This window comes from Petaurus breviceps, unplaced genomic scaffold, assembly GCF_028583685.1.
Source record: "Petaurus breviceps papuanus isolate PSGF00001 unplaced genomic scaffold, PetGlider_PUasm1.0 90763, whole genome shotgun sequence".
NCBI classification, from domain to species: domain Eukaryota; kingdom Metazoa; phylum Chordata; class Mammalia; order Diprotodontia; family Petauridae; genus Petaurus; species Petaurus breviceps.
The window spans coordinates 769,266-795,886 of record NW_027187340.1 but is presented as its reverse complement, the minus strand read 5'-3'; the positions used below and the strand labels follow the sequence as shown (position 1 = coordinate 795,886).

Genomic DNA, 26,621 nt, shown 5'->3' with positions numbered 1-26,621 from the left:
CACATGACAGATTGCAGCCCATTAAGCTAGTACATCAGCACATAAATCTTGGGCAGACACTATACGTGGACAAAGAGTAAAACTCAGAGTTTAAGAGGGAACAATTAACTAATAACATGACCTATACTTTTGATATAATTAAGTGATGACAAATAATATCAGGATTTTCCATGACTGATATCTGTACTGCACTTATATCACTACAATATAAGAGGAAATGAATTATTCAATTGGAACATAGTTGAATACCCCAGCAGCATATGCATGTAATGGAATATCTTTGCCCTGTAAGGAAAAATGAACATGAAGAATTCAGAAACACTTGAGAAGACTTCCATGAATTGATACAGAAGAAAGCAGAATCAAAGGAATTTACACAATGACTACAAAAGTAGAAATAATGGTAAAACCAAAAACGGAATTCATATTATATACAATGGCAACGTTGGCTACATATGACTTAGGTTAAAACGAGACATCCTTTTTGTTAAAATAAATGGTAAATTGTGAGTGGACAGCTATACATTCCCTTAGTCACAATTAAGTTTTTAAACAGAAAGTTACCATGAAGGGAAAGATTGTTAGTTGAAAAGTGTTTTATGGTAGACAATTTCTTTGTGTTGTCCTGAAACTGCCCAAAGACTTTTACTACAATATGCTAGTAAGATTTGTGCTCACACTCCAGTGCCCTAACATGATTTTTCCTATCAAAACTCCCATTGTCTCAGTTGAGAAAAATAGAAGTGTGGCAAACACCAAACTTGACAACCTAAGTCCTGGTCTGAATACAGATTCTGCCATTCTACTAGCTGTGTCTTTGTGAAGTTAATCCTCCTGAAACTCATTTCCTTCATCTATTAAATGGGGATGGTAATATTTACCTAACTCTTTGGATCATTTTCAGGATCAAAGAGACAGGATAAAAGCACTTTGTACCTAAATAAATGTAAAATATGCATAGTATCTGATATTTCTTATTCCTACTTAAGTATGATTTAGTTGTAATGGGGCAGCTAGGTGGTGTGTGGATAGAGGTCCAAGCCTGGAGTAAGGAAGACCTGAGTTCAAATTTAACTTCATACACTAATTGTATGACCCCGGGCAAGTCACTTAACCTTGTTTGCCTTAGTTTCCTCCTTGGTAAAATGAGTTAGAAAAGGAAATGGCAAAAAACTCCAGTAACTTTGCCAAAAAAAAAAAGTCAAAAAGTCAGAAAATTGAAAATGACTAGCATTTTAAAAGAAGTTTTAACTCAAAGAAACCTGGTAGCAGATAGTGGAGATATTTTGGGGAGGGAGTACATCACGACATCAGGCTCCATAGCCTGAGTATATCTGGATTTCAGTAGAGTGCTTGGTAATTATTTTTCCCCCAAACCACCCATTTTTATCTTCTCTACTTCTGTCCAAAGCACCTAGGTTCAAAATCTCAGAGCCATTAACAATCCTTGGCTTTTTTCCAAGTCCCTTCCTAATAACCACTCTGATGCAACACCTTCATTACTTTCTATCTGGGAGTATCTTCTCAAACCTCTCTTCAACTCCATTCCATCCTTTACACATCTGAGTAATACAGGGAGTCCCAAAAAGTCTTGGTGCAATCTGAAGGCCCTTCACAATGTCTCTGATGTGTTTTTCTAGACTGATCTCACATCATTGGTCTTCACTACCTCTACCTTTCAGTCTTATGGGGGTACTTGCTATTCTCTGTACACAACATTCCATCTATCAGCTCTGGGCACTTGCCCAGGCTGTCCCCTGTGCCCAGAATACACTCCCTTCTCATGACCAATTCTTGGAATCCCCAAGTCCCATCAAGGCTCAGTCCAAGTGCGATTTCCTAGTCATGAGGGCTCTCCCCCCAAATCCAAATTACTCTGTATATTATTGACCTAAATGCAAGCTGCTTCCTCCACTAGGACATCAACTCCCATGCCATACAGGCAGTCACCCACTCCACTTCCGAACAAAACAGGTCTTGGAAAGGAAATGGTGGGGCAGGCAGACTAGTAGAGAAATTGGTTTGCCCAGTGGCCTGTTAGGTTCACCTGTGAGGTTGCTGCTATGATGCAGTCTAAGAAACAAGAGTTAGATAGATTACTCAAGTTACTTCTCTTTTCCTGCTTTGTCTGCATCATTTTATAAAGAGAGCTGTCATTTCATCTTGTGTGGTAAATTCCTCCATCAACAAAAGACTGCAAACTATCTTAAGAGCCTTGGGAAGTATGTGAGGTACAGGAAGTTTAAGTGACAAGTCCAGGGTAACTCAGTTAGAAGGATTTGAAGTATGGCCTTTCTTCCTGACTTCAAATTTGACTTGCTATCGGCCGCCACACATTGCCTCTACTAATCAAAAGCCCAACAACTGGGGCAGCTAAATGACATGGTGAATAGAGCACTGGTCCTGGAGTCAGGAGGATCTGAGTTCAAATCCAGCCTCAGACACTAACTGTGTGACCCTGGACACTTAACCCTGATTACCTCAAAAAACCACAACCCAACAACTCTTTGGGGGAGAAAATTAGTGAGTAACATGAAGACTGCTTTCAAGTGCTTATTGAATTGAATTTCCCAGCATCTCTCAAATGACCCTGCAGGCAGATAGATACCCACTGTCAGTACTAACTTTCATCATGATTGATAAGGTTATTTTAAAAATACCCAATTTCCATTCTAGGAGACACTGTGTTAACGGTGCCAGCAGCATTGAGGGGAAATAGTGGCTGAACAGGCCCATGAGGATATGAACTCCTAGAGGCCAGCAAGGGTTTTGAATTTTGTCCATATACCCAGGACTCAGCAGTGTCTGGGCCCACTTATGTTGTTCAGTGGTTCAGTCGTCCCTGACTCTGTGACAAATACATGGGGTTTTCTTGACAAAGATACTGGAGTTGTTTGCCATTTCCTTCTCCAGCATGTTCCCATTTTGCAAATGAGGAACTGAGGCAAATAGGGGTTGTGACTTGTCCAGGATCACAAATCTAGTATCTAAGGCTGGATGTGAACTCAGATCTTCCTGACTCCAGGCCCAGTGCTCTACTCAATGCACTGCCCAGTTGCCCCAATTGGCTCATAATAGGTGGTTAAATAAATGCCTGTTCAGTGATTGATGGAAAATTTCAAGAATGATCTTTACTGAACTTTTTACCTACAGTGAAAGTTAACTACAGTCTGGAAAAACTTCATAAACCTAACATTTTCTCTCCTTAAACAAGGTTAAAAAAATTTATCAGTCCACTGAAATGAAAAACGCGATTTTTTTTTTACTGCTTGTCTGGAATAAATTGCCTCTTGCTCTGGGTTACTAGGCATTTGTCTTGCTTCATATGAGATATTTTCCTGGATCAATGTCACTGAAATAAGCAAAATCAGTCTCAAGTTGCTTAAGGGGAGTGGCAAGAAAATGTAAATTCCACAGCATGCGTTCCTATTAGCTTTTAGAAGCAAGAATTTCAAAATTCCCTTTATCTATCTATATCTATCTATCCCCCTTGTAAAAGACACAGCTAACAATGACTGTCATAAATAGGGCTTACTTGACACTTTGGAGAAATAGCTCACATTGGAGGTGAAGGATTGAGCCCTACCCTCATACAAATTAGGACTATTATTAGCAAAATTTGCTAGAAACAACATGGTGGAGTGTCTAGAAAGCTAGCTTCAAAGCCAGGAAGAGATGAGTGTAAATCCCACTTTGGATGGCACTGGTTACATGTCCCCTGGCAAGTGGGAAAGGGGAATTCTTAGGTTTGTGTGTCACGGATTCATCTGGAATATGGTGAAGCCTATGGATAGTTCTGAAGGTTTTCAATTGCATAAAATACACTGAGTTACAAAAATAAAAATTACATTATTGAAAAAGTTATCAAAATTAAAGAACTAAAGCTGGTAAACCCCAGGTTAAGATATGTTCTAAATAAAAATTGTAGATGATATTGTATGGGTAGCATCCTCATGCAAAAATTCTCTTTATCAGTGAAATCCCAAACCCAAACCCTACTATCAAAATTTACAAGCTTAAATACAAAGCCCGCTCTTTATTCCAGTTTTTGTCCACCACATGTAGCCCAGGTTTCTTTCCATTAAAAACTTACTCTTGCTTTTAATAAATGACTTTGAATGAAGGATTTTCTATTTTTTTTTTCCTTCTTGCTCTCTTAGTTTCAATTTCAGTCAGCAATTTAAATGGAGATGTCAAACTATGGTTAAGTCAAGGGTTGAGGTTTATTAATAAGTCACTATTCACATGTTGCTATCAAGATACAGGGAGAATTATAGAGGGTTATATACAAAACCATTAATTCAAAGGGAAAAGGGACTGAATAACTGATCCAAAAGAATCACTATGTATTTCTTCCTGGAGTGAGGGGGACAAATCAATCACTTCACTTTTAATTAATAACATATATACAATTGGCAGAGCACTGAGGAGCTGGATATCGGTCCATTTCCAATAGTTTCTGTAGCTATAGGTTATTTGAAGTTGCATTTGAAGTTTCTTTTGAGTAGAGGCAACAGGGCCCAAAGGACCTTAACAAAACATGATTCTAAAACAATCTTCTTGTTCTACGAGAATGAAGCTCCGTCACTTTTAAAACTAGTTGGCCCAGCAGTGACTGGAACATGGGTCCTGCTTTCCCATTTAGGGCTATTCTTAATAATGGCCCTTTGTGGGGCAGCCAGGTAGCACAGCGAGTAAGAGCACCAGCTCCAGTGTCGGGATAACCTGGGGAATCGAATCCCGGGCTCAGACACTTAGCACCCACCCAGAAACACCTGGCCATGTAACCTTGAGCAAGTTACTTAACCCCAATTGCTTAGGGGCGGCCAGGTGGCTCAGCGAGTAAGAGTACCGGCTTCAGTGTTGGGATGACTTGGAGATCATTTCCGGGCTCAGATACTTAGCATCACACCCAGAAATAATAACTGGCCATGTAACCTTGACGATTGCTTTAAAAAAAATAAAAATTAAAAAATAATAATGGCCCTTTGTAGAAAACAACTGAATAGAGCATTTGGTATCTACTGAACCATCCTATGGTCAAATGAACTTAGTTAATACCTTTTTCTCCCTTCTCAATGGGGGGTGGGGGTAATATAGCATCTATCTCTAATTTTCATTTAGTTCAGCAGCATCTGTTAAAAATAATTTATAACAAAATTTTGCTGGTAAATGAAAGCTGTAAAGTACTTACAATAAGGAATTTAAAATGAGTTTTTCCCTTAAAATATTTGGCATGCTTCAAATGGTCACAGTATGGGAAAGTCAGCTGAAATCATTAGTAGCAATACTTTTATTTTTCTGAGATCCAGGCCCAAAGGACACCAGAGATAAGAGATCTGTATCCAATTTTTGAAATACAGTTAAGGTACAATCTCCTCACCATAGAACTTCCAGTAACCAGTGGGAAAAGCCAGAAATATTAAATATTAAAATCAGCTGGATTTGTTGAGTTTTTTTCTTCCCCTCTTGCCCTAGCCCTGCTTTCCCCAACAGGGGATTCAGAGTTGGAGGACCATTTTAGCCCAAATGCCCTTTTAGAGATGGGGAAACCAAAGCCCCAATGATCTTACAGGTTATAAGCGAAAGAAACAAGATTCTAACTCCAAACTGACTTCTCATATCATTTCTCGGGATCACAGATAATTAGATATCAAAGTGAATTGACTGCTTTTCCCAAAAAAACAGATTATGAGTATAGAAAGCTGATCCTCCAAATGTTCAACTAAAATCCCTTGAGGGCAAAGACCTTCTTAGAATTTTATCATCCACAGCAGGTATTAAAGAGCTGTTGAATAGCTGATGAAAATGAGTCTGTTTTGAATTTGCTGTGGTTACTAGGTTAAACAATTCCATTTAGAAAATTCTTAGGGTAATCATACAAGCTGGAAGTAATGTCAGTTTTTTTTATTCGTCCAAGTCAGGCCATTGATTGCTGGCTCCTCCCTACCTGGAGTGTATAATCTAAGTTAGGAGACAGAATGTAAGACAATAGGGTAAGAAACAGTTAACCATCTAACCTTTGATCCCCCCAACAACTCTGGGAGGAAGGTGCTGCTATTATATTCATTTTACAGAAGAGGAAATGGAAATAAAAGATTTTAAGTGATTTGTCCAGGGTCACACAACTAGTGTCTTAGACTGGATTCAAACCTAGGGCTTCCTTATTTCCCCATCTAGCACTTTTCATTGTGCCACCATCTGGGCATCTGTGATTTCACTGAAAGAGTGACCCAGCATCCCTGATAAAGAAATCTGTCTACCAATTCAGGTTAGCATGTTCTCTGCAAACTAGTCTTGATTAGAACAGAGGTGTAAAAGATGTGACTCTAGGAACCAGATTAAAATGTCATTGGGAAATATTTAAAATAAATGGAAACACAATAAAACATGCTAATATGGGCAGCTAGGTAGTACAGTAGAGTGCTGGACCTTAAGTCAGTAAGATATGAGTTCAAATTTGGACTCAGACACTTACTAGCTATGTGACCTTGGGCAAGCCACTTAACCCTGGTTTGCCTGTTTCCTCATATGTAAAATGAGTCAGAGAAGGAAATTGCAAACCACTACAGTATCTTCGCCTAGGATACCCCAAAATGGGGTCACAAAGAACCACACATATTAGCAATGTTGATAAATAGTTCTCTAAGTCAAGATGTGCCCATGGGGATCTTTAAAGTATTGTTTATTGGCCTGCAACGTATTTCTATTTGATTGAGTTAGAGACCAAGGACCACGGCAATAAAAACTGTGAGTCAGAAACAAGACTTGAACCTGGGTCATTCATTATCCTGAATCCCATATTATTTCTCCTAATATTTTTTCTCCCCTGAAATAAGGGTATCAAATAAAAAACAGCCACGTCTGAACAATACTTTTTATTAATAAAATAAAATTTTGTATAAAAACAGAACATTACAGATCTAAAGACCTATTTACAATGTTTGCTTTGCTTTCTCATTTAAGGTCTAATTGTGCATCCAACACTCATAAGAACCGTGACCTAATGCTACAGGTACAGGAAAGTTACAAGGAACCCCTCAGAGTACAGTCATGTCCTATCTCCCAATCCAATTTGATTGATACTAGAAGTCAAACATGGACATTATCCCACAGACTAAAATGGGATCAGAAAGTACTCTGGTCATAACCATTTGACTTCTTCCATCTTCAAGAAGGCACTTTCCAGTTTGCAGTGGAGAACATAAAATCTAAAGTAAACTTTGTGCACAGCCTGTTATTTTCTTCAGTCAAGCGGAAATGCTAAGCACTGTAGGGCTACTGCTTATGCCAACTTTCCATACAATATGGTCTAAGAGATATTTTGAAATAGCCTACATAGGAACTGCACAAAACACAGCGGAGAAAAAGCAGATATGTGTAAGTCTTAACACCAAGAATTTTAAGGTTAGTTCAGTTTTCAACTGCAAGATTATTGGGGAAAAGAGGAGGGGAAACCATTAGGCACATCTAATACTGAAGGTCTTATATACTTTTTGGTTGCTGTGATTAAAAAAAAAAAATGCTGATTCAAGTATGTAACTCTATGTATCACATGGAATTTTATACCACAAAGGTAAAATGAGCCAGTATATGCACATTTTAAATAAGATGATGTACAAAAAAGTTTATAAGCAAGTAATTCCCGTGACAACAGAAACCCTGATATTCAAGTGTAGGTTCTGTGCTCAGCAAATACCATACTGTCCTCCCCAGCTATCATGTCATCTTCTAAACTGTTTCTAAGTACTGAGTCTACCTCCTCCCAGAATCTTCAACAGATGTGTTGAAGATACTCTAATGTGTTGAATACTCTAATAGGAGAGTTAGTTATCTAAGAATACTTAATTAGGTATTTCCAAGTGTTCTGTTATAAGCTAAGTTCCAGTCATGAATCATTCCCCTTCCTCCCACAAATACTAAATTGACTGTATTTCAAAATCATTTTATGGTCAGTGATAGTGGGGTGAGGGGGAAAGCATAAAAACAATGCAACCTTGAAGTGATATTACTTGTGCTTCCAAAACAGATTTTAATCTTATCTTAATTTGACCCCACTATTAAAAAAAATACTGATTATCAAGATTGAAACCTGAAGTTGTTTAACCATCAACTGCCCAAGATTATTGAAGATTAGAGAAAGGAAACAGTGTCAGTGAATCCTTCATCAGTTTTCAGTCTCCATTTCAAATTCCTGCTTCAGACTGCAAAAGAAAAAAAAATGAAAACTCTTAAGTTCTAGTTTTTGGTGGCACCAGGATTCCCATAGGTTAATTCGTTTTGGTTTTAGGCACAAGCCAATGTCCACAAACATTTTACCTTTTCAAATAAGCATGCACATTTCCAAAACCATGGTACTTGGCCAAATACACCAACACACCAGTTGCACACCGTCCATCTCGCTGCCTACAAAAACTGCAGTTGCAGATTCCACGACAAGGTGGGCAATGCCAATTCTAGGGTTTAAAAAAAAAGTTTTTTTAAAAAAATAAACAGACAATAAAAGATTAACACAAATAAAAATTCTAAGTGGGACCAGCCCTGGAGTCAGGAGGACCTGAGTTCAAATCCGGTCTCAGACACTTAACACAAAAACTAGCCATGTGACCTTGGGCAAGTCACTTAACCCCAATTGCCCTCCAAAAAGCAAAAAAAAAATTCTAAGTGGGACATTCATTTTCTTACATTTTTCTCTTCATCTCCCTCATACTCCTTCCAAGAAATATGGGTGAAATGAGTAAAACAACCAAGAGAAAAAAGTTTCTTGATAGGAAGAGCTATATTGGAAGGAAATTCAAAGGTCATTCATTGCAGACCCATGCAACTCTAAGAAAGGTGTAACTGAACTAACTCATATATTAGATTGTAAGCTACTTAAGGGAAGGGAATGTCTTTTGCCTTTTTGTATCCCTACTACTTAGCAAAATGCCTTGCAGATGGTAGGAGTTTAACAAATGTTTATTGATCGACTGAAATAGATGCTACTGGTTACTCTGCACACTTAATTTCAGAGCAAACTCTAAAAATACTAATTATTTCAGAAAAGCCCATTCAAACTGCGGGAAATTTGGCACTTTCACAATCAAGAAAATTAGATGAGTTAAGGAGAAAATATATAGGCCATTCATTTATAATGGATTTCTAGTCCATTAGACCGTAAACTCCCTGAGGACAGGGAATATTTTTTGCCTCTTTGAATTCCCAGCACTTAGCACAGTCCCTGGTACTTGAGGCATTTTAACAAATGTTATTGATTTACTACAAACCCCCAGATGAGTCTCCCCACCCTTACTAGGAAACAGCAGCTAGAACCCTTCCATGGCACTTACTGGGTCCAGCAATGCTATTTTGACCTCTTCACCATATCGATTTCGAAGACAGGGGCCACAGAACTGTCCCCGAACTCCAAAACATTCTGGGTTTCTGCAGTTTGTCTTGGTGTCAATAGTCTTCTGGCGACACTGGTGGCAGGTGGAGCCCTGAAGCAAAAAAAGGTAGCAAGTGAGAACAAGCTGGCTGGTTTCTGTAGAGAAAATAACAGGCTCAACGACTGAAATCCTCTGTGGTGGAGCCTCAAGCAGCTCACTGTCATTTGTATTAGACTTCAAAATGAACTAAGAAGATTCCTGCCAGGACAAAACAGCTTCAGACACAGCCATTTCATCAAATCAGAAGAGACTCAAATAACATTTTTTTTCAGCAGACTCCTACTTTTTCTTCTACAAGGTATTTGATTCAAGATAGGGATGGGTGGGAATGAACCACAGTGAGTCCATTTTCATTTTCACTCTGCGGTTTAAAAAATATCAGAAGATGAGCGACACCATAGTTTCATACTGTTCTGTTTATTCCTGAGTCCTAAGCATAGTTTGTGATTAGCTGGGAGGGGGAAGAAGGATTGTGGGGCCCAGGGATTCCATAAGAGGGTCTGGACACTCCCCCTTTGCAGTATAGTTAGCACATTACCTACCTACCTGGAAAAGGTATCTAAGTCTAGCTAACATATGCAAATTTTAAGGAGAATTGAATACAGTGAAAAACGTCACCCTATTCTAGCAAGGCATCAACCTAGAGGAAGAGTTTCTGAACTCAACCTGTAGTCCATCAACTGCAAAAACATGATTCTGAGAAGGGGGCCATAAGCTTCCCCACCATCCAAGGTGCAAAATATATACATACATATACACATACACATATACATACAATGCAAAAAAAGATGTAGAGGATCTTACTAATGAACGGTTATAGATCTTGTCCCGGGACGACATGCAGATGTTTTCCAGCTCTTCCTCTGTTATCTCTTCCACTGGACGAACAATATGAGGAAGGGTCATGGTACCTGGGCGACGACTTCTGGGTGTGGCATCATCCTATTAGACAACAATTTATGAAAACAATTTCCATATTTCTTAGTCTGTCTTTTAAATTTCATAGGCATACTCTTAAATTTCTTTGGCATAATTAGCCTAAAAAGTTTCCTTAGTATTTATGGAAAAAGACATTAATTGCATAGATGTACCCACACAAAATAAATAAAAGATTTTAATACCAACGTTGGAGCCACTGCTTTCAATGGTGAAGTTACACCTCCATCAACACAGCCTGTAATGTAGCTTTTACTCTTTAGTACATGCTCTTGGTGGGTTACTGTGCCCAATCCTCTGCTGATTAAACTCTCCATATTGGTAGATTGGTCCTCAGATGACAGTCATACAGTCGATCACCAGGCCTACACCTGAAACCTACCATCATGGCAGGAACCTACTTAACCTAATGAGCTACTAGAAAACCAACGGAGAACCCTGTGTCATTGCTATACCATGAAGAGTTATCACAGAATAGGATTTTAATCTCTTTTTGCCTTAAACCAAGTTTTTGTAGCAAACTTTTCTCAAAAAAAAAAAAAAAAAAACCAAAAAACAAAAAAACCAACCCAAAAGAAACAAAAACCAAATTAAGTGGAGGGGAAGGACAGAACAATCATACAATACAAATTCTAGATGCTAACTTTCATAGAACAGAAATAGGGTGAACCTACATCCATATATCCATCGAAGCTCTTCCTTTTTCTCACCAACATGTACTTGTCCTCAAAATCCATTTCATCTTCCAAGTGCAGATCTGGGGGTCCTTCCAGCAGAGATCTGGACCTGGTATGTGGACGAGCTCTTCGTTCAGGGTTTCTCCTTGAGGGGTCTCTTGGGAAAGAGTGTCTTCGATTTGCCTTAGACTGCTAAAATGGAAAGCCCCCGTGAAGGAAGAAGATAATACATTTTCCTAAAATGCTTTCTTCAAAACAAAGAACGCTACTTTACAATCTGAGTTAAGCGAGGGTGGTGCTAAAGCACCCACAGAAACTAAGCCTAATTCACTAGTCTGGGCAAAATCCAGTCTCCTAGAGAACAATGAAGGTTTCTTATTTCCTCCTCCTACATGAGATCTTCCTGATCCTTTCTCAAGGCTGCCAGTACTGAATACTCTGAAATTATATATATTTTGTATCTACTTGAAGGTAGAGAAATTGTTTCTCCCAATAAAACATATGCCCCTTGAGAGCAGGGATGCTTTCATTTTTGTCACTGAATCCTTATGTAGATGCTTAGTAGAGTCAATCATTCCATCTCCAATACTGTTCCAAAACTCCTTCTAAAAGGGGTCTATTTATTGAGTGTGATCAATAGTGCTCAAAATAAAATGGTCTATTAAAGGTGAAGGCAGGTGATGCTAATTTTCTTTTCTTTCCACTGCATCTGTCTAATTGATGTTAATCATACTGGTTTTGTTCCTAAAAATTACAATCACACATAGTATTCTTAAGAAATTTAACTTGGTTTTCTTAACCTGGTGTTTTAAAAAGCTATTACTTTTCATTAAATCTGCTAATATGTTGTTCTGTGAAATATAAGGAAATAAAATTAATTTATACTTACTGGGCTACTACCTGGAAGTGATCTCCTTCCACTAAATAATCCCGGGAAACTCTGTAATTCTGACATTAGTTTTGCAAGCTGAGAGGTGGTCAGGGGAATGGAGAGATTGGGGGGAAAAAAAAAACAAAAACCTAAAGTGAACAAATAATTTTATTAGAACAATTTCCTAACGTGAGTCAGCAACTTTAGAAATTGAGGTCATCCTTATTTCTTTCTTTTGTTACCACATCTTTATTATCTAATGACCTGAAAGCACAGGAATTCTTTGAATGTATTAACTAAAACACTTTTTTGAATGTATTAACTAAAACAGTTTCAACGGTTTGACAAAGAGCTGTCAATTTGAGGGAATGGGTTATGACCTATCATAGGAACACAGAGAACCACCCTTAGAATTAATATATCCCATTCAAGGTGAAAGCCCAGTATTAAATAATAGATTTGACCACAGAATTCTATAACACATACCATTGCCTTATTTTCCTTTATATTTAATGCCCTCTTTTCCAAAAAACTGGAGCCTTTCTCATCTTCTGAGTCAGAATCAGAATTGGAAGTAGGAACCTCTGGGGCTTTGGGTGGGGCTGCTTTCTGCTTCCTTGACCCTTTGAGGTCTCTGGTCGGAAACTTTAGAGCCACTTGCAAAGTACCCAAACGTTTCATTTGACTCCGGGTCCTCCTGCCTTCATCATCAGAATCCAATTTCTGTTCAAATACAACAATTTATTTAACGTTACAATACTTACCTGATGCATCAAAAAATAAAAAACGAACACATAATTAAACCAACTCCCTATCTGATTAAAATCAGACAGTAATCTGGATGTGATATAATTAGTACTCTCACCACTAGTTAGAATGAAACAAATAATCTCATATTATTTTTACCCTCAAAAGGCTATTACTTACAGCCAATAAACATTTGATAGAATCTATTCCCTGAGCAATAGATGCTACTGACTTAATAACCCTGAGTCACACAGCTCATTTTCTTAATGCATACATTTCACCTAATCAATAGGCCAAAGAATGTGTGAACAGTCTCTTGCTTCTGCCTATACCCAATTTCATCTCATTTAAATATTTATTATTTGTCTAGTATATGCAAAACATTGTACTAAGTACAAGTGATATAAAAATGAAAAATGATCATCCTTGTCTCTGATTCAAGCTAGAGACTAATGGAATGTACCTAAGGAAAATTTGAAAAGGAAATACTTTTAGGTGGGGTATGGGCTGGGCAGCACCATCAGGAAGGCTTTATAGGTAAGTGGCCATTGAGTTGGGTCTTGAAGGAAGGGGAGTTTACAGAAATAGATGGAGAGAGAACCTAGGCTGGTGGCTGTGTAAATGCAGAAATGGGGGCAAATCTGAGAAACAGTGGTAAAGAGAATGGACAGGACTTGGCAAGTGACTGGATATGAAGGTGAGGGCAAGGACAAATAAAAAATAAGCCTGGATGATAAAGAAGCTGGTGGTACCAGGGAGAGAAATAGGAATATGGGACCACTGACTTAGATGGAAGGCATCTTTGAGGCCAGCAAATCCAAACTACTCACTTTATAGATGAGGAAAAAAACACAGAGAGGTTAAAAAAATTTATCGGATTATACAGCAAGTAAGTGTTGGGAGGCAGCACCCAGATCTTTCCAATTCCAAACTGAATGCCATATTTACACCATGCTTCCTCTAGAAGAGATGATATTCTCGATTTTAAACACGCCAACTTTAAAGACATCCAATTGGCAACTGAAAATATGGAACTAGAAGTTCAAAATAAGTCTAGATTGGATTGAGTACATTGGGAAAGTAAATGAGATTTTCAAGGAATATGGTATATGGAGAAAAGGGCCTAGGAGAGAGAACCTGAGGGGACACTGGGTGGGTGTAAGAGGCTGAACCAGCAAAGGAAACAATAGAGTAGTCAAACAGGTAGGGAATCAGGAGAAAGAGGTGTCCTACAAGTCAACTGGAAGGCAGAGTTCAGGATGAGGGAGTGGTTAGTAGTGCTAATTATTATAGAAAGGTCCAAGAATAGGCTGTTGGATTTACCAAAATAAGAGGTCAATGAAGCTGACTAGGTTCAGTATATAAGACCAGGCTCAGTGGAGTGGTTGGGTTCTGAAGCTACCCAGGGGGTCTCTGAGGTTCCTCCAAATTCTGAGATTATATGATTTTGAAGAGAATAGATCAGAAAACTGAGCTAACAAACAAATGAGGAGTCTGAAAAGTCTCTGGGTAAAAAATATTGAAGAGATTTAAGAGTCACTGGCCAAAGATGAAATGGAAAAAAGTACTGTAGACCAGAGGTGTTAAACTTGTCTTCCAGAATTTAAATTCTGGGATTTAAATCTAAATTCTAGAATAATATTTAAAAAAATAAATATGGCTTTCAAAGTCAATATGGTGCCGCCACTGGTATATATGTATGTATGTTTTCAATGAAGCATTAGGCAAAGTCCCTCAGCTTATTGGGGGTGGAGGGTTTGGTTAAATAACTTATCTCTGGAACACCTATTGTGGGGATGGTGATAAAGAATCAATCAAAAAGGAATACAAGGATTGCTATGTACTTGTGCAGTTGAGTTTAGAGAACAGTAATTTGTAGTGGACCTAGTCCACACATCTTAGGGGTAGGAGTGGAATAGATATAAGGCAGAGAATGAGGACAAAGCATAAGGCCAAGAGGGCAAGGGATTCAAGAATGGTGGAACATGCCCTCAATAAACCAGTTAAATATAAGGTCAAAATCATAAAAGGAGGGAAATAAGAAGAGAGGGTGATGGACAACAAGCGATTATCAACCAAAAATGGCTGGCAGAGATGAAAGTGAAGGATACTATAAGGAGAAAATTTTAAGATTTCAAGGTCTTTGGACAGAGATAGAAGTTTGGAGTGGTGAGATTAAAGGCATAACCAACCACTCCTTTGGTTAGCTGAGATTGGGAATTAATGAACTGGGAGGCCAGGGTATTATTAATACTTTAGTAAGGATGAGAACAGTTTGGTAGATGGCAGCAACAATAATCTGGATAGGGCAATACAACCAGAAATTTAAAAGGAGAATGAGATTATAAATTAATGGTGGCACAGGGAGGGTATAGAGTCATACATGGTACAACCGGCATTAGGGAATAAGTAGCATCCAGATGCCTCCTCTAGGCATGGGGGTGGTTGGGAACAGATGGGGCAAGAGATTATTTAACACCTTTAGAATAGTCACCATTGAGTTCATACTATTTATTCTTCACTGATGAAGCTTTTAATTTTGCTTATAAGGTTGATAGCAAATTAGTTGCTTTCCTTCCACTATTAAATAAAACTCAACTGCACTAAAAAAATTTTGACCAAATACTGTTTGCACATGCTATAAAAAAAGAGAAATTTTTTTCAAAATAACATTTTTTTTTCTCTCTTATTTTCCCCTAACTCCAATGTTTTTAACCACTTGTTTCTTTCCAAATCTACCTGCTCCTTTTTTCTGGAGTTCCTTCCTTCAAATTGGTAGGACTTCATAATGCCTAGCAATGATCTCTAGCTTTCTTCTAAAGTATCATTTTTTCTCATGTGAATATGCAAGTTGGAAGTTCTTACCAGGTTGGAGAAATACTGGGAGGCTCCATCCCTTTCCAAATAATAGCCTCCCAAGAAAGCTAACATCAGGTCAAAAAGTGACTACCTTCCGTGTTCCTCAAGCATCACAAACCCTTAGTGGATTGATTATCTCTCCTGACACCACCTACAGAATCTCATGATCATTTGTTTTTCAGAGGGTCCAACTCCTCCTGCTCTACAGGAAGAGCCTCAGACCCACTCCTGAGTTCTTCTAAGAATTAAGTGGTTATTCTCATCCTCTTTCCACCTCCTAACACAGGTAGAGATTCCTTGCCTCTTCCCATTATCTGCCTTTGCTTTTTCCTTGAAGACCTTCCATTTTTTTCAAGGCATGTTTCATTCTTCCTGAGAACCTAGAGAATGGAAGAAGAGTCCCTCTTCTTTAATCCTGTTATCTTCTTTTCTAGGAAGGATACCAACTTCCCTTTATACAAAGAGTGAAGTTATTTGGTCTGGGCAAAAGAAAACCATTACCACTCTATACAGTTCACTAACAATGCTTGCCATCACCCTTCCCAAATCAGTAACCAAACAAGCATCTTTTGAAACCTCCCTTAATCTTTTAAGCCACCTATGTGTTTGCAGGGAAATATTCATTATGCAGCTGATTTGCTTTTTTTTAAGGTATGATTCTAAACTGATCAGCTTAGATGCCTTCTGTATCTGCTAGTCCTTCTTGAAGCTTTGGGATGACACTTGCAAAGGAAATGTAATCATTGGGCTGTGAGATGTTCCCCATTGATCTTCATTTCACTTTTCCAGTTCAGACACAAAATAAATAGCTCTAAGGTACAGAAGGCATTCGTTCTACTAAGCTGGGCAAAGGAAAAAGCACACTCAATGCCCTGCAGTAAACTTTTTGAGCCAACTGAGTAGGGAAGGTAGTAGGTGACCCAGCAGCAGTAGAAATGAAGGGGGTAATGGCAGCAGTGGCAGTGGGCAGCAGCGGCGGCAGCAGCAGGGCACAAATAAAGCCAAGCATGGAAAACACTGGGAGAAAGAAGGGTCCCTCATAATCCTCACCCCTGCTAAAGTACTAAGGAACTTTATCACTAGACTTTCAAACTAACTGAACTTCCCACTAATGGCTTCATAGAACCTAACGTTCTGGAATAGAACGAATCTACCTCTGACTTTTTGCTCTAAATCTCAGTATTTCTACAATACTCATGAGCAATTCTGACAAACTACAACTCAGTGGTGAGTAAAGGCTACAAAGGGACAACTGTTTTTCATCATGAATATTCCTTACAGTTAGAATTATTTTTCTTTCCAGAATTTTTAAATAAACCTAAACTTCAAACCATGAATTATGTTGAATTTATTAACTAAAAGCAATTATTTTATGGTAAATCACCTAAAATGACCAAAAAAAAAGTAAACTAAAAAAAGAAATCAAACTGGGAATAAGTATTTCATTCTATACATTAATTCTAGATATTGACAAACCCTGAAACTCACCATTCCATCTTGTAGCTCGCTTTCTGAGAAGCCGCAGAATGATTCATCATCAGAGTCGGCATAAAAAACACTGGCCAGTTCTTTAGTGATATCTGGCCTGAATTTGGGTTTGTGTAAAATCCCACAATCCCCTCTTAGGTCTTGTGCCTCACTTTCTGGAAAGCCGCAGAAAGATTCATTATCAGAGTCCTCAAAAAAAATATTTGCCAGTTCTTCACTGATATCTGACCTGAATTTGGGCCTCTGTAAAATAAATAAATAAATGCCATTGTGCATCTTTTTTTTCCCTTTTGAAGAACCAATTTTCCATAAACCGTGCAGAGAGCAAATCACATTTACAAGTGCACTACAAGAGAATAGCTTTTGTTACAAAGAAAAATGGTTCAGGGGTTTACAAATGATTTCTGAGTTGTTATGGCAAATCATCAGGCATGTTAGGTTAGGCGACATTTCAAAAGGATAGAATAAGTAGCTAATCTACCTCCAACAATTACTACCTAGAACCACAGCAAAAAGTGAAATGAAATTACAGAGCATACTGTATTTTCATAACGGCTGTATAGAAATGTAGGCAAAAAGCAAGCAGTTTTAATCACGTACAAAGCATTTGGGGCATTTTCAGCATCGCAGACTCAATTCTGTTTATTCTCATACTGCACTTACTGTGTTTGCAAAATTATCAGAAGCAAAACTGTCACAACTGTCATCAGAGGATGACGAGGTTTCCATGGAAATCAATTTCACATTTCTGAAATTTTTGAAGTTCTTCTTTACAGAAAGGTCCTTTTGCTGAAAATGGAAATGGCAATCCGATTAAATATGATGCTTACTGCAGCGTCTAACTTTTCAACACATTAATTTTCTGAGTTTAAAACATTATGAGGCAATGGAGCTTGTTCCTTAGCTCTTGATGAGATAATAAAGCAGGGCTGGTTATTAAGAAGAGAAAAAAATCAATCCCAAACCAGGTCAACATGCCTTCAAATAGGAGATGCTGTTCATGAATTGGACAGGGTGGGGGTGGAAATTAGTCTGGAGATGCTGTTCATGAATTGGACAGGGTGGGGGTGGAAATTAGTCTTTTTAAAATTAATTTCTTCAAACATCTTTGGAGCCATTTAGCACCTAACTTCAAAACCTCCAAGCTCAACATTAGCTAAACATTTGCTTTCCCCAAATTTTCAGTTCTGATTCTTTCAATGTGACCATGCTACCCTTCTGAAAGAAAATAACAGCTGTTTCTCCCTTAGCCACACTCAAACCTAAGAGGTCTTTTCCTATGTAGATCTGGAATTACATTCATTCCCCAAGGTAAGAAGTTGGGCAGGGCCAATAGATGGACCAAGGTGGAGGGATTCCAAATATGACTTCACTCCAATCAGAAGGGACAATGACTGTAGCCCTAGTCTTCACAAACTGGATGCCTCAATACTGCGGAACAAACAGCTAAATAAGCTGAGGTTTTTTTCATGAGAGTTAAAAGGTCTGACTGACACTCAAAGACACGTTTCACATGTTGTATGAAATTCCATTTAGGCGTTTGGATACATGGCAATTTCTTATAGAATAATGGACGTGGATCTGTTTGCTCACTGAATCTGTAGGAAAATAGCACCCAACAAGATGGATGTCTAAGTGGGTGATTCTAAGTCTCTAGTCCCACCTGTTGAGTTTCAAACTCCTTGCTATGATGTTTCTGGGAAGTTTTTTTTCCCCTGATCCCTCAATAATAGCATACAATTCAATACAAATAGAAAAATCTAGGTGGCACCTCACCTTGCTTCTTTTTTTTTTTTTTTTTTGCTTTTTGGAGGAAAACTGTGGTTAAGTTACATGCCCAAGATCACACATCTAGTTATTGTTTTAAGTGTCTAAGGCCGAATTTGAACTCAGGTCCTCCTGACTCCAGGGCCAGTGCTCTATCCACCTAGAATAGAGCACTATTCTATGCCACCTAGTCACCCCTTTGCCTTGCTTCTTAAAAATATAAAACTAATATTCCTTCTGTGTTCTAGTTATTTCTTCTATATTTTTATGCGTTAGACTGTCTAAACTAAAGCAACTGGAGCTGACCCATAAAGTTCAACAAGACAGAAGGACAAGTTCTTCAATTCTTATACTTAAAGCAGTCACAGGGTTTACAGCTGTGAGGGTCCTTAGGGATCATTATGGAAGTAGTTGACCCAAAATTGTTTTCATTTCTAAATCTATGATGCAGGGCAAGAATGTACTTTACAGATGAGGAAACTGAGGCTGAGGTTAAGAAAGGCTGCAAATAAAGTTTAACACCAGATGCATTAAGTCCATCAACTGATGCAAAAAACTTATTTTATTTTGAAATAAAAAAAATTTCTATCCTGTTTCCTTTGCCTTACCAATAAAAAATGCAGGCTGTCAAATGATGCAGTTAGGTCCTTTTAGGTATTCTTAAACTCATCTTTCTATTAAGTAAAAGGGTCAGGATTAAAACCCTAGTCCTCTGACTCTAAATTAAGATAATAATAATGTTTCCAGTGCCACACTACCCCCAAAAGGTAATTCATGCAGGATCCCTATGATCTATAATATTTCACCAAGTCAGTAGAAAATCCTGGCAGGAATAGGAAAAAAAATGCTATCCTTTGCCTTTATATTTATTTACTAAATCAACTTCAATGAAGACACCTGTACATTAAATAAAAGTTGTTTGTTTTTTGATAAAAGTAACATGCTCCTCTGTAAAATGAAATTCTTGGATTACTGGGGGACTTTAGAGACCATAGTCCAACATCTTCATTTTACAAGAAGAAATTTAAAACTCAGAAAGAATTTGTGCAAGGGTACAGAAAAACTGGGATTTGAACCCAGTTTCTCTGATCTGAAATCCAGTGCACCTCTAAACTTAATTCTTGTCCCTCAGCAATTTATCAGAAAAGTTATATATTTTTATTTTGACCAGCATTCAATTGTTTGTGACCAAATGCCTTTTTAAAAATTATCATACTTCCAGCTTTATTTCACACTATTATTCTCCATTTCATCCACCTTCTGGCTAAAATGGACCATTAGCTACTCTCCTATCTAGTTCTGGCCTCTGTGATTTGCATATTGGATCTTCTGATGCCAGGAATGCAGTCCTTCCACATCTCTGAATGGTTAAGTCTATCTTATTTTGCTCAAGCACCAAATGGTCCTCCCAGCTTAATGTGGACCTTAACTTAAAAGTATCTTAAGCAGAAATATCCTCAATTTAGAGCTAGAAGAAAAAGCAGAGGCCATCTAATGCAACCCTTCAATTTACCGAGGAGGAGACTGAGGCCCAGAGGTTAAGTGACTTATCAAATGTGATCCAAGTTAGTAAGAGTGGAAAGATCCAGGCTTGGCCTCTAGGTCCTGACTGCAAATCCAACACTCTTTAAAATGCACCACACAGCATACTTTCCAAATGCTACTTGTTTATTCAAACATTTGCGTGCCAAATCTGTGCAAAGCACTGCACAAGGGACAGAGGGGATACAAAAATAAGTATCTATTAGCTTATTGCTGAGTATGGGGCCAGGTCTTGTAGCAAAGTAATTATGATACAAAGTAGGTAAGTGCCACTAAAGGCACAAATTGCAAATGCTATAGTAACTTGGGAGCGGAGAGGGATCCAAGTCACTTTCTAGGAATTACTTTGGATAGTTTTATGTCTTTAGAAAATATTCTAAAGAGAGAAAAATGTGATTTTTGTTGTTGGGAGCTCATTAGGCATAAAAAGCCCCTTTAGAGTATGTATTAAATATTGCAAGGAAGTACTTTGTATCTGTGATCTATACATCTGTTGTATTCCCAGGACTTTTTGTTCTGCATCCATCTGCTAATAAATTACCAAGAAACATAGATTTGCCTCTAATGAGAGCTTGTCTCTATGCAGGTGTGCAACACTTAACTAGTGTCTCAAACGAAATAAAACTTTGTAAGCTAACTTTTAGAGACACAAAGGTGTCAGCTACAGAATCTGAGCACGATTTCAGACTCCAGATCCATTTTCAAATACTTATGCAAGCAGTAAACTCTTAAGCCACAACTTTCTATTGCAAGGTCACCGTACTAAACAGCTCCAATTCCCGAGGTAGCTCCTCAGATTCTCAGTAGCAAAGAGTACTATCTTATCAACCTCTTACTATCGCAGAGCTCCACCTCCGAGACTTCACTTAACTCCCCTCCCCGAGGGAAAGCTTTGCTTTTTCCTTTCTGCCCAACCCCCCACGACTCTGGCCCCGATGCAGAACCCACTTTCGGGTTCCCTTTCTTATAGGCTCTATCTTACAACCTCTGAAAAGGCGTGGGGGCGGGGGACAGGGAGATAAAAGCTCCATTTACCACAACTTTAAGCCTTCACCTCAAAGAGTTGGCAACCTAACGGGGAGATGGGACACACACAAACACAAATGCTAATTCCAAAGGGGGAAGGAAGCACTTCCAGCTGTAGGAATGACTGCGGGCGTAGACGAAGTAGCATTTTAACAGGAGTTTTAAGGAGCTGGTAAGACTTCAACTTTATTCAGATGAGAATATTATGATGTATATTAGCATTATTATGAAGGGCATGGAGATCAAATGAAATACCAAAAAAAAAAAAAAAATCACAGCGTTCGATTGGAACACCCCATCGTCCCAATTCTTTCCCCGCTATGCCCACCAGGACGCAAGCATGTGGGCACAGCCAGGGTGGGGTGGAGAGCAAGACGTGGAGCTAGCAAACGGGTTATGCGAAGACTGCAGGAAAGCAGCTTAAGCCGCAGGGAGGAAAAAAGACAGCCGGAGGGAGGAGTGGGGTGGGAAAGCAAGATTCCTAAACTCTCTTCCCGCCTCCGGACTAATCACCCCTTCTACTCACTCCTCCCAGAATGGCCCAGGGCAGTGAGGGGTAAGCCCCGGACTAGCAAAACCCGAAAATGCAAGGTGGGAGTAAGGGGCCGCCTCCCCTGACAAGAGATCGGGTGCAGCCCTGCTCCACGTGGAGTCTGCAGGCGCGCACACACATGCACACACTCGAAATAACTACTTCCCAGACCGAGTGGGGACCTTAGGTCTTCCTCCACTCCTGCTACGCTGTGGGCAGGAAAGCTTAGGCGCCTCAGCCACCCAAGTGGATGGGCTTCTTTCTACGGAGCTGACCAAACTGCCCCCCAACCGCCCTCCTCCTCTTCCTCCTCCTCTCCACTAATCCTGCACACTTGCGTGGAATTCCAAGTTTCGGAGACGCGCATCCTCACCTGCATGCGGAAAGGATCCATGAGTGGCGGCGGGATTCCACGACAAGGGCGCTTTAAATGGAAGGAACCGCTCGGGAGGAGCAAGGGCGCGGGCAGCGGAGAATGCCGACCGCGGCTCCACGGAAGCCGGAGGAGCGCGAGCGAGGGAGTGAGCAGGGACAGCGGGAGGGGCGCGCGCCGAGCCCGACCCGGGACGGGGCGGGGCTGGCCCCGGCTTTCCCGCGCCTAGAGGCGCAGGTCCTGAACGGTGCGATAACTCGTGGGCCTAGGCCCCCTCAATTCACTCCTAAAACAGTTTTTCCTAAGTCCACTTTATTAAAAGGAAGAAAATGCCATCGGAAGCTCCTCCTTCAAAAAAACAAACAATTGTTTTTTACCCTCCCAGTCCTACTCTTTTTACTTTGCAGTCCGGTCCTTCAGCGAGCGGCGGGAAAACGGTTCATATTGCCCCCGGGTTCCTGACGTGATTTGCATAATACTGGGGCCGGAAGAAGGAGTATGAAAGAATAGGGTTTTAATGGAGTGCGTGACCTAGTCAGCCCCGAGTGACTTAACTAGGTACTTCAGGGCTCAACTCTGAGTTTGGGCTTCTGTGCTGATATCAGGATATTTAACCCACCACCCTGCCCTTTCAGTTCTGGCGTGCACCACTTGCTAGCATTAACTTTCACGTAAATGAAAGTTGAGTCCTTACTTAAAAGTATTTTCTGAAAGCGTAAAAAATTAAATTCTTCAGTTAGGCTAAGATATGCTTTTGTCTTCAGATGTGCAAAAATCAAACCGATCGATAGATGGTTGGAATTGGGTAAAATCTCACAGATGAAGTAAATTCCGAGTAATTGGGAGCATTCACAAATAAAACTGATTATGAACTGTGAAAATAGACATTTGCTTTTGGAATAGTTAGGAAAACATCTTTAACGGATTTTGCCCTTCTCTCAGAATTAAGGGCCAGACTATAAATGCGTTTGCAGTATCTGCAACACGTGTGTGCAAGTGAGATGTTGTGTGTTTCTCTATACAGTTTATTCCTTGTCTACTACCCAGATCTAATACAGTCAGAAAGTAACTTGTTTCTAATTTTTCGTTTAAGAAAGAAACAGAAAAGGGGAAGGGAGGGATCTTAATTATAGGATCAAATTTTTTTTTTTAAGATTGGCTTTATTTGGGGGGGGAGGGGAGGAGACTTTCCCACAACACCAGAGATTGTATACAGCAGTGTTGAATTGTGTATTGCATGTCTTTATGTCTGAAGAACATAATCTACTGTTCTAGTAGAAATGACTTCAAAACAATTTATAAGCAGCATTTTGAGATAAACCAAAAACTGTTATAATGTTCAGCTTAAATCAGGAAGTCTTAACCTAGTAACCCTGATTTTTTTTTCTAGTAAAGTTTTGATAACTGTATTTCAATATAATTAGTTTTCCTTGTGATCCTATGTATTTCATTTTATGCATTTAAAAACATTATTTTGAGAAGGCTCTTTCAGAGGGCCAGAGGTGTATGACACACACAAAAAGGCTAAGAACACCTGGACTAGATGGAAATAAAAGTATGCCTCATTATATAAAAAACCCAAACTATTGCATTAGAGGATAATTTAATTATTCACATTAGAAAAGACTTTTTATCTTCATTTAAAAAAATAATGACAGTTTCTTTTAAATAAATTCTTTCCCTTAAAATATTATTTGATGGACAAAATTGTAAACAACACAGTGGGAAAAGAGATGAAAATGTCTCTTCTGTTAATCTACATATAAATAGAACTGTTGCTTCCTCTTAGAAATCTGCAAACAGAAGTACAATTTTGTACTATAATTGTATGTGCTTCATCTAAAGTTTTTACAGCAGTAGACAAAATAAGTGACAGATTTTCATTGCAAATGGATGAGACAAAGGTACATAGCAGTTAAGATGCAGAAAATCAGCAAACATGTTAGGGCCAAGACCACAGAGCCATTCTCCAACCCACACTGCCTCACAGTAAAATTCCAAAGAAAAAGAGGGAATATAATGACCATGTAAGCATACCACCCAGCATACATAGTATCTCTAAACAAAGTAGACATTCAGTTAATGCTTGTTGGCTAATATACAATTTTATATGCAATTTAAAATTTGGCACCAGTTTGTATATACAGCCTTCCCCCAAGAAATTCCCATTTCCTAATAAAATATTTTCCTTTCTTCAAATTCAGGTCGATATAAACTTGAAAGACTATTGCACGAACTGCCTTAAGTCTTCTTTTCCTCATACTCTTTTCAGAAAGCATACCTTTACTCTTAATTCTCTGAAATTTAACCAACCATATATGACCGAGGTGTCTTTTTTCCTTCTGAACCAGCGTTGCCAGACTTTTCCTACTTGTATCACGGGACAAACTTAAGTTAACAAAAGCTTTAGTGAGCTTTTTTATGAGCCATGCAACAATTAATTCAAAATGCTTTGAGGTAGGTTCAGGGCAATAATCCAAATGAAGTGTCATACTCAGAAATCTCATGGGGAAGGAGGCTAACCCTCATCTTCAGGGGCCCTCTCAATGGCTTGTAACTTGAACCCAGACTGACTTTGTAAGCTAAATATCCTAAATGGAGCATAACACAACAGAATACAAACAGCGCCAAAAGTTTTTAAGGTAGTATAGTTCCAAGACTTTTTAAGAAAGTTGCAATATGTCATGTCATGAACCTCTATTTTCAATAACACCTTAATTATGGATTACCTCCCCTAGTGACTTTCCAGAAGGCACACAAAGGCAAACAAACCTAAAAAGGCCTAAAGTTCACTTCCATTACCAGAATCCATGCCTTGGGAGGGGCTAGCTAATTACCACCTGGGCCAGCTTTTTTTCCACCAAAAAAAACCCAAAAACCTTTCCAAACTATATTCTGGGTGTCTCATTTCAATTACATTGTACTTGGAAAGATTCTTGCTTTTATCAATGTGACTACTCTTCCAACTATACAGATACCAGTTCTGCCCTGTCTTCTCAGTCTCTGAGAATCTGGTCTATCCATGTTTTCTTACTGCAATGCTTGGTTTATTGATCTGGAGAAAAGAGACATGCTCACACTTTTTGACCAGGCTATACCACTGGTTCCTGAGGAGAAAGTGAGACTGGTGAATTTGCACAGCCCTTCCTCACTTAAATCCAATTGACTTGCAAATCATGGAATCATCTTCCAGAAGTCCTGATTCTCTTCTAGAAGGAAGGATAAAACACCACCATCACCACCACCACAACCACTACTAGTCCCATCCCTCAAAGAGATCCAGGAAAGTGGGAAAAGACCGGTATATACAAAACATATTTCTAGCAGGTTCTTTTTATAGTGACAAAGAAGTTGAAACCAAGAGGATGCCCATCAGTTGAGGAATAACTGAATCAATCAATCAATAAACATTTACTAAGTGCCTATACTATGTGCTGGGGCACTAAGTGCTGGGGGAATGGGCTTTACCTCACTCAAAGTGAGAACCTGAAAAGGCCTTAGCCTAAAAGGGCCAGGGTCTCCCACTGCATGCTGGGCCATCTCCAGTGTCCTGATGGATACTTGGTCACTGGACACAAATGGCTCTGGAGGAGAAAGTGAGGCTGGTGACCTTGCACAGCTCTCCCTCACTCAAATCAAAGTCAACTGCAAGTCATGCCATCATTTCCCTGATGTCATGGTGCTCTTCAAGAACGAAAGACAAACACAAGTGCTGGGGATACAAAAAAAAAAGCAAAAAGACAAGGAGCTCAAAACCTGATGGGGGAGACTCCATGCAAACAAATATATACCGACAATCTATATAGAGGATAAATAGGAAATAATTAAGAGGGAAGGTACTATAATAAAAGGGGTTGGTTATGGTAAAAGACAGGATTTTATTTGGGACTTAAAAGACGCCAGGGAAGGCAGTAGGCAGAAATGAGGAGAGAAAGCGTTCCAGGCATGGAGGACAGCCAGAGAAATGTCCAGAGATGAGACATAGAGGGTCTTGTTCATGAAACAGTAAGGATACCCTTACTGGATGGAAGAGTATGTGCAATAAGGTCTAAGAAGACTGGAAAGGTAGGAGGGGGCTAGATTGTGAAGGGCTTTGAATGACAAATAATGAGCATTTTGTCTTTGATGCTGAAGGCGATAGGTGGCTATGGGAGTTTGTTAAGTAAAGGGGATGACATGGTCAGACCTGTGCTTTTAGAAAATCTCTTTAGTGACTGAATGAAGGATGGATTGGAGTAGGGAGAGACTTGAAGCAGGCAGACCCACCAGCAGGTCATTGTAATAGTCCAGTTGTGACAGGTAATGACATATATTGAATTCCTTGCCTTCTCAATGGGGCAGGGGAGGTAAGGGGAGAGGAAGGAGGAAGGGAGAG

At 39.2% G+C, this 26,621-nt stretch overlaps 1 protein-coding gene across 2 annotated transcripts; it reads right to left on the bottom strand.

The window, feature by feature from the left end:
• Positions 1-6,859: 6,859 nt before the first annotated feature.
• On the bottom strand, positions 6,860-22,456 carry CDCA7 (cell division cycle associated 7). Of its 2 annotated transcripts, XM_069068425.1 has the most exons (10): positions 22,247-22,455; positions 17,670-17,795; positions 17,007-17,249; positions 12,399-12,635; positions 11,931-12,008; positions 11,039-11,233; positions 10,233-10,370; positions 9,330-9,479; positions 8,320-8,456; positions 6,860-8,204 (listed from the first exon to the last, which is right to left on the bottom strand). In XM_069068425.1, the coding sequence occupies exons 1-10, from the start codon at positions 22,265-22,267 to the stop codon at positions 8,168-8,170; spliced, it is 1,362 nt and encodes a 453-aa protein (XP_068924526.1). In that variant the 5' UTR covers positions 22,268-22,455; the 3' UTR covers positions 6,860-8,167. The 2 variants fall into 2 exon arrangements, with proteins under 2 accessions (XP_068924526.1, XP_068924527.1); XM_069068426.1 differs by lacking the exon at positions 17,007-17,249 and having other exon boundaries at positions 22,247-22,456.
• Positions 22,457-26,621: the final 4,165 nt, after the last annotated feature.

What these genes read in the sequence shown, in the direction of transcription:
- CDCA7 (XM_069068425.1), bottom strand. Translation starts at nt 22,267, where the DNA reads ATGGATCCTTTCCGCATGCAG. An exon ending in AGATCTATAACCGTTCATTA is followed by an intron (nt 9,480 to 10,232) that starts GTAAGATCCTCT and finishes TTTTTGCTTCAG; the next exon opens with GGCTCCACCTGCCACCAGTG. An exon ending in AAATAGCATTGCTGGACCCA is followed by an intron (nt 8,457 to 9,329) that starts GTAAGTGCCATG and finishes TTTAAACCCTAG; the next exon opens with AATTGGCATTGCCCACCTTG.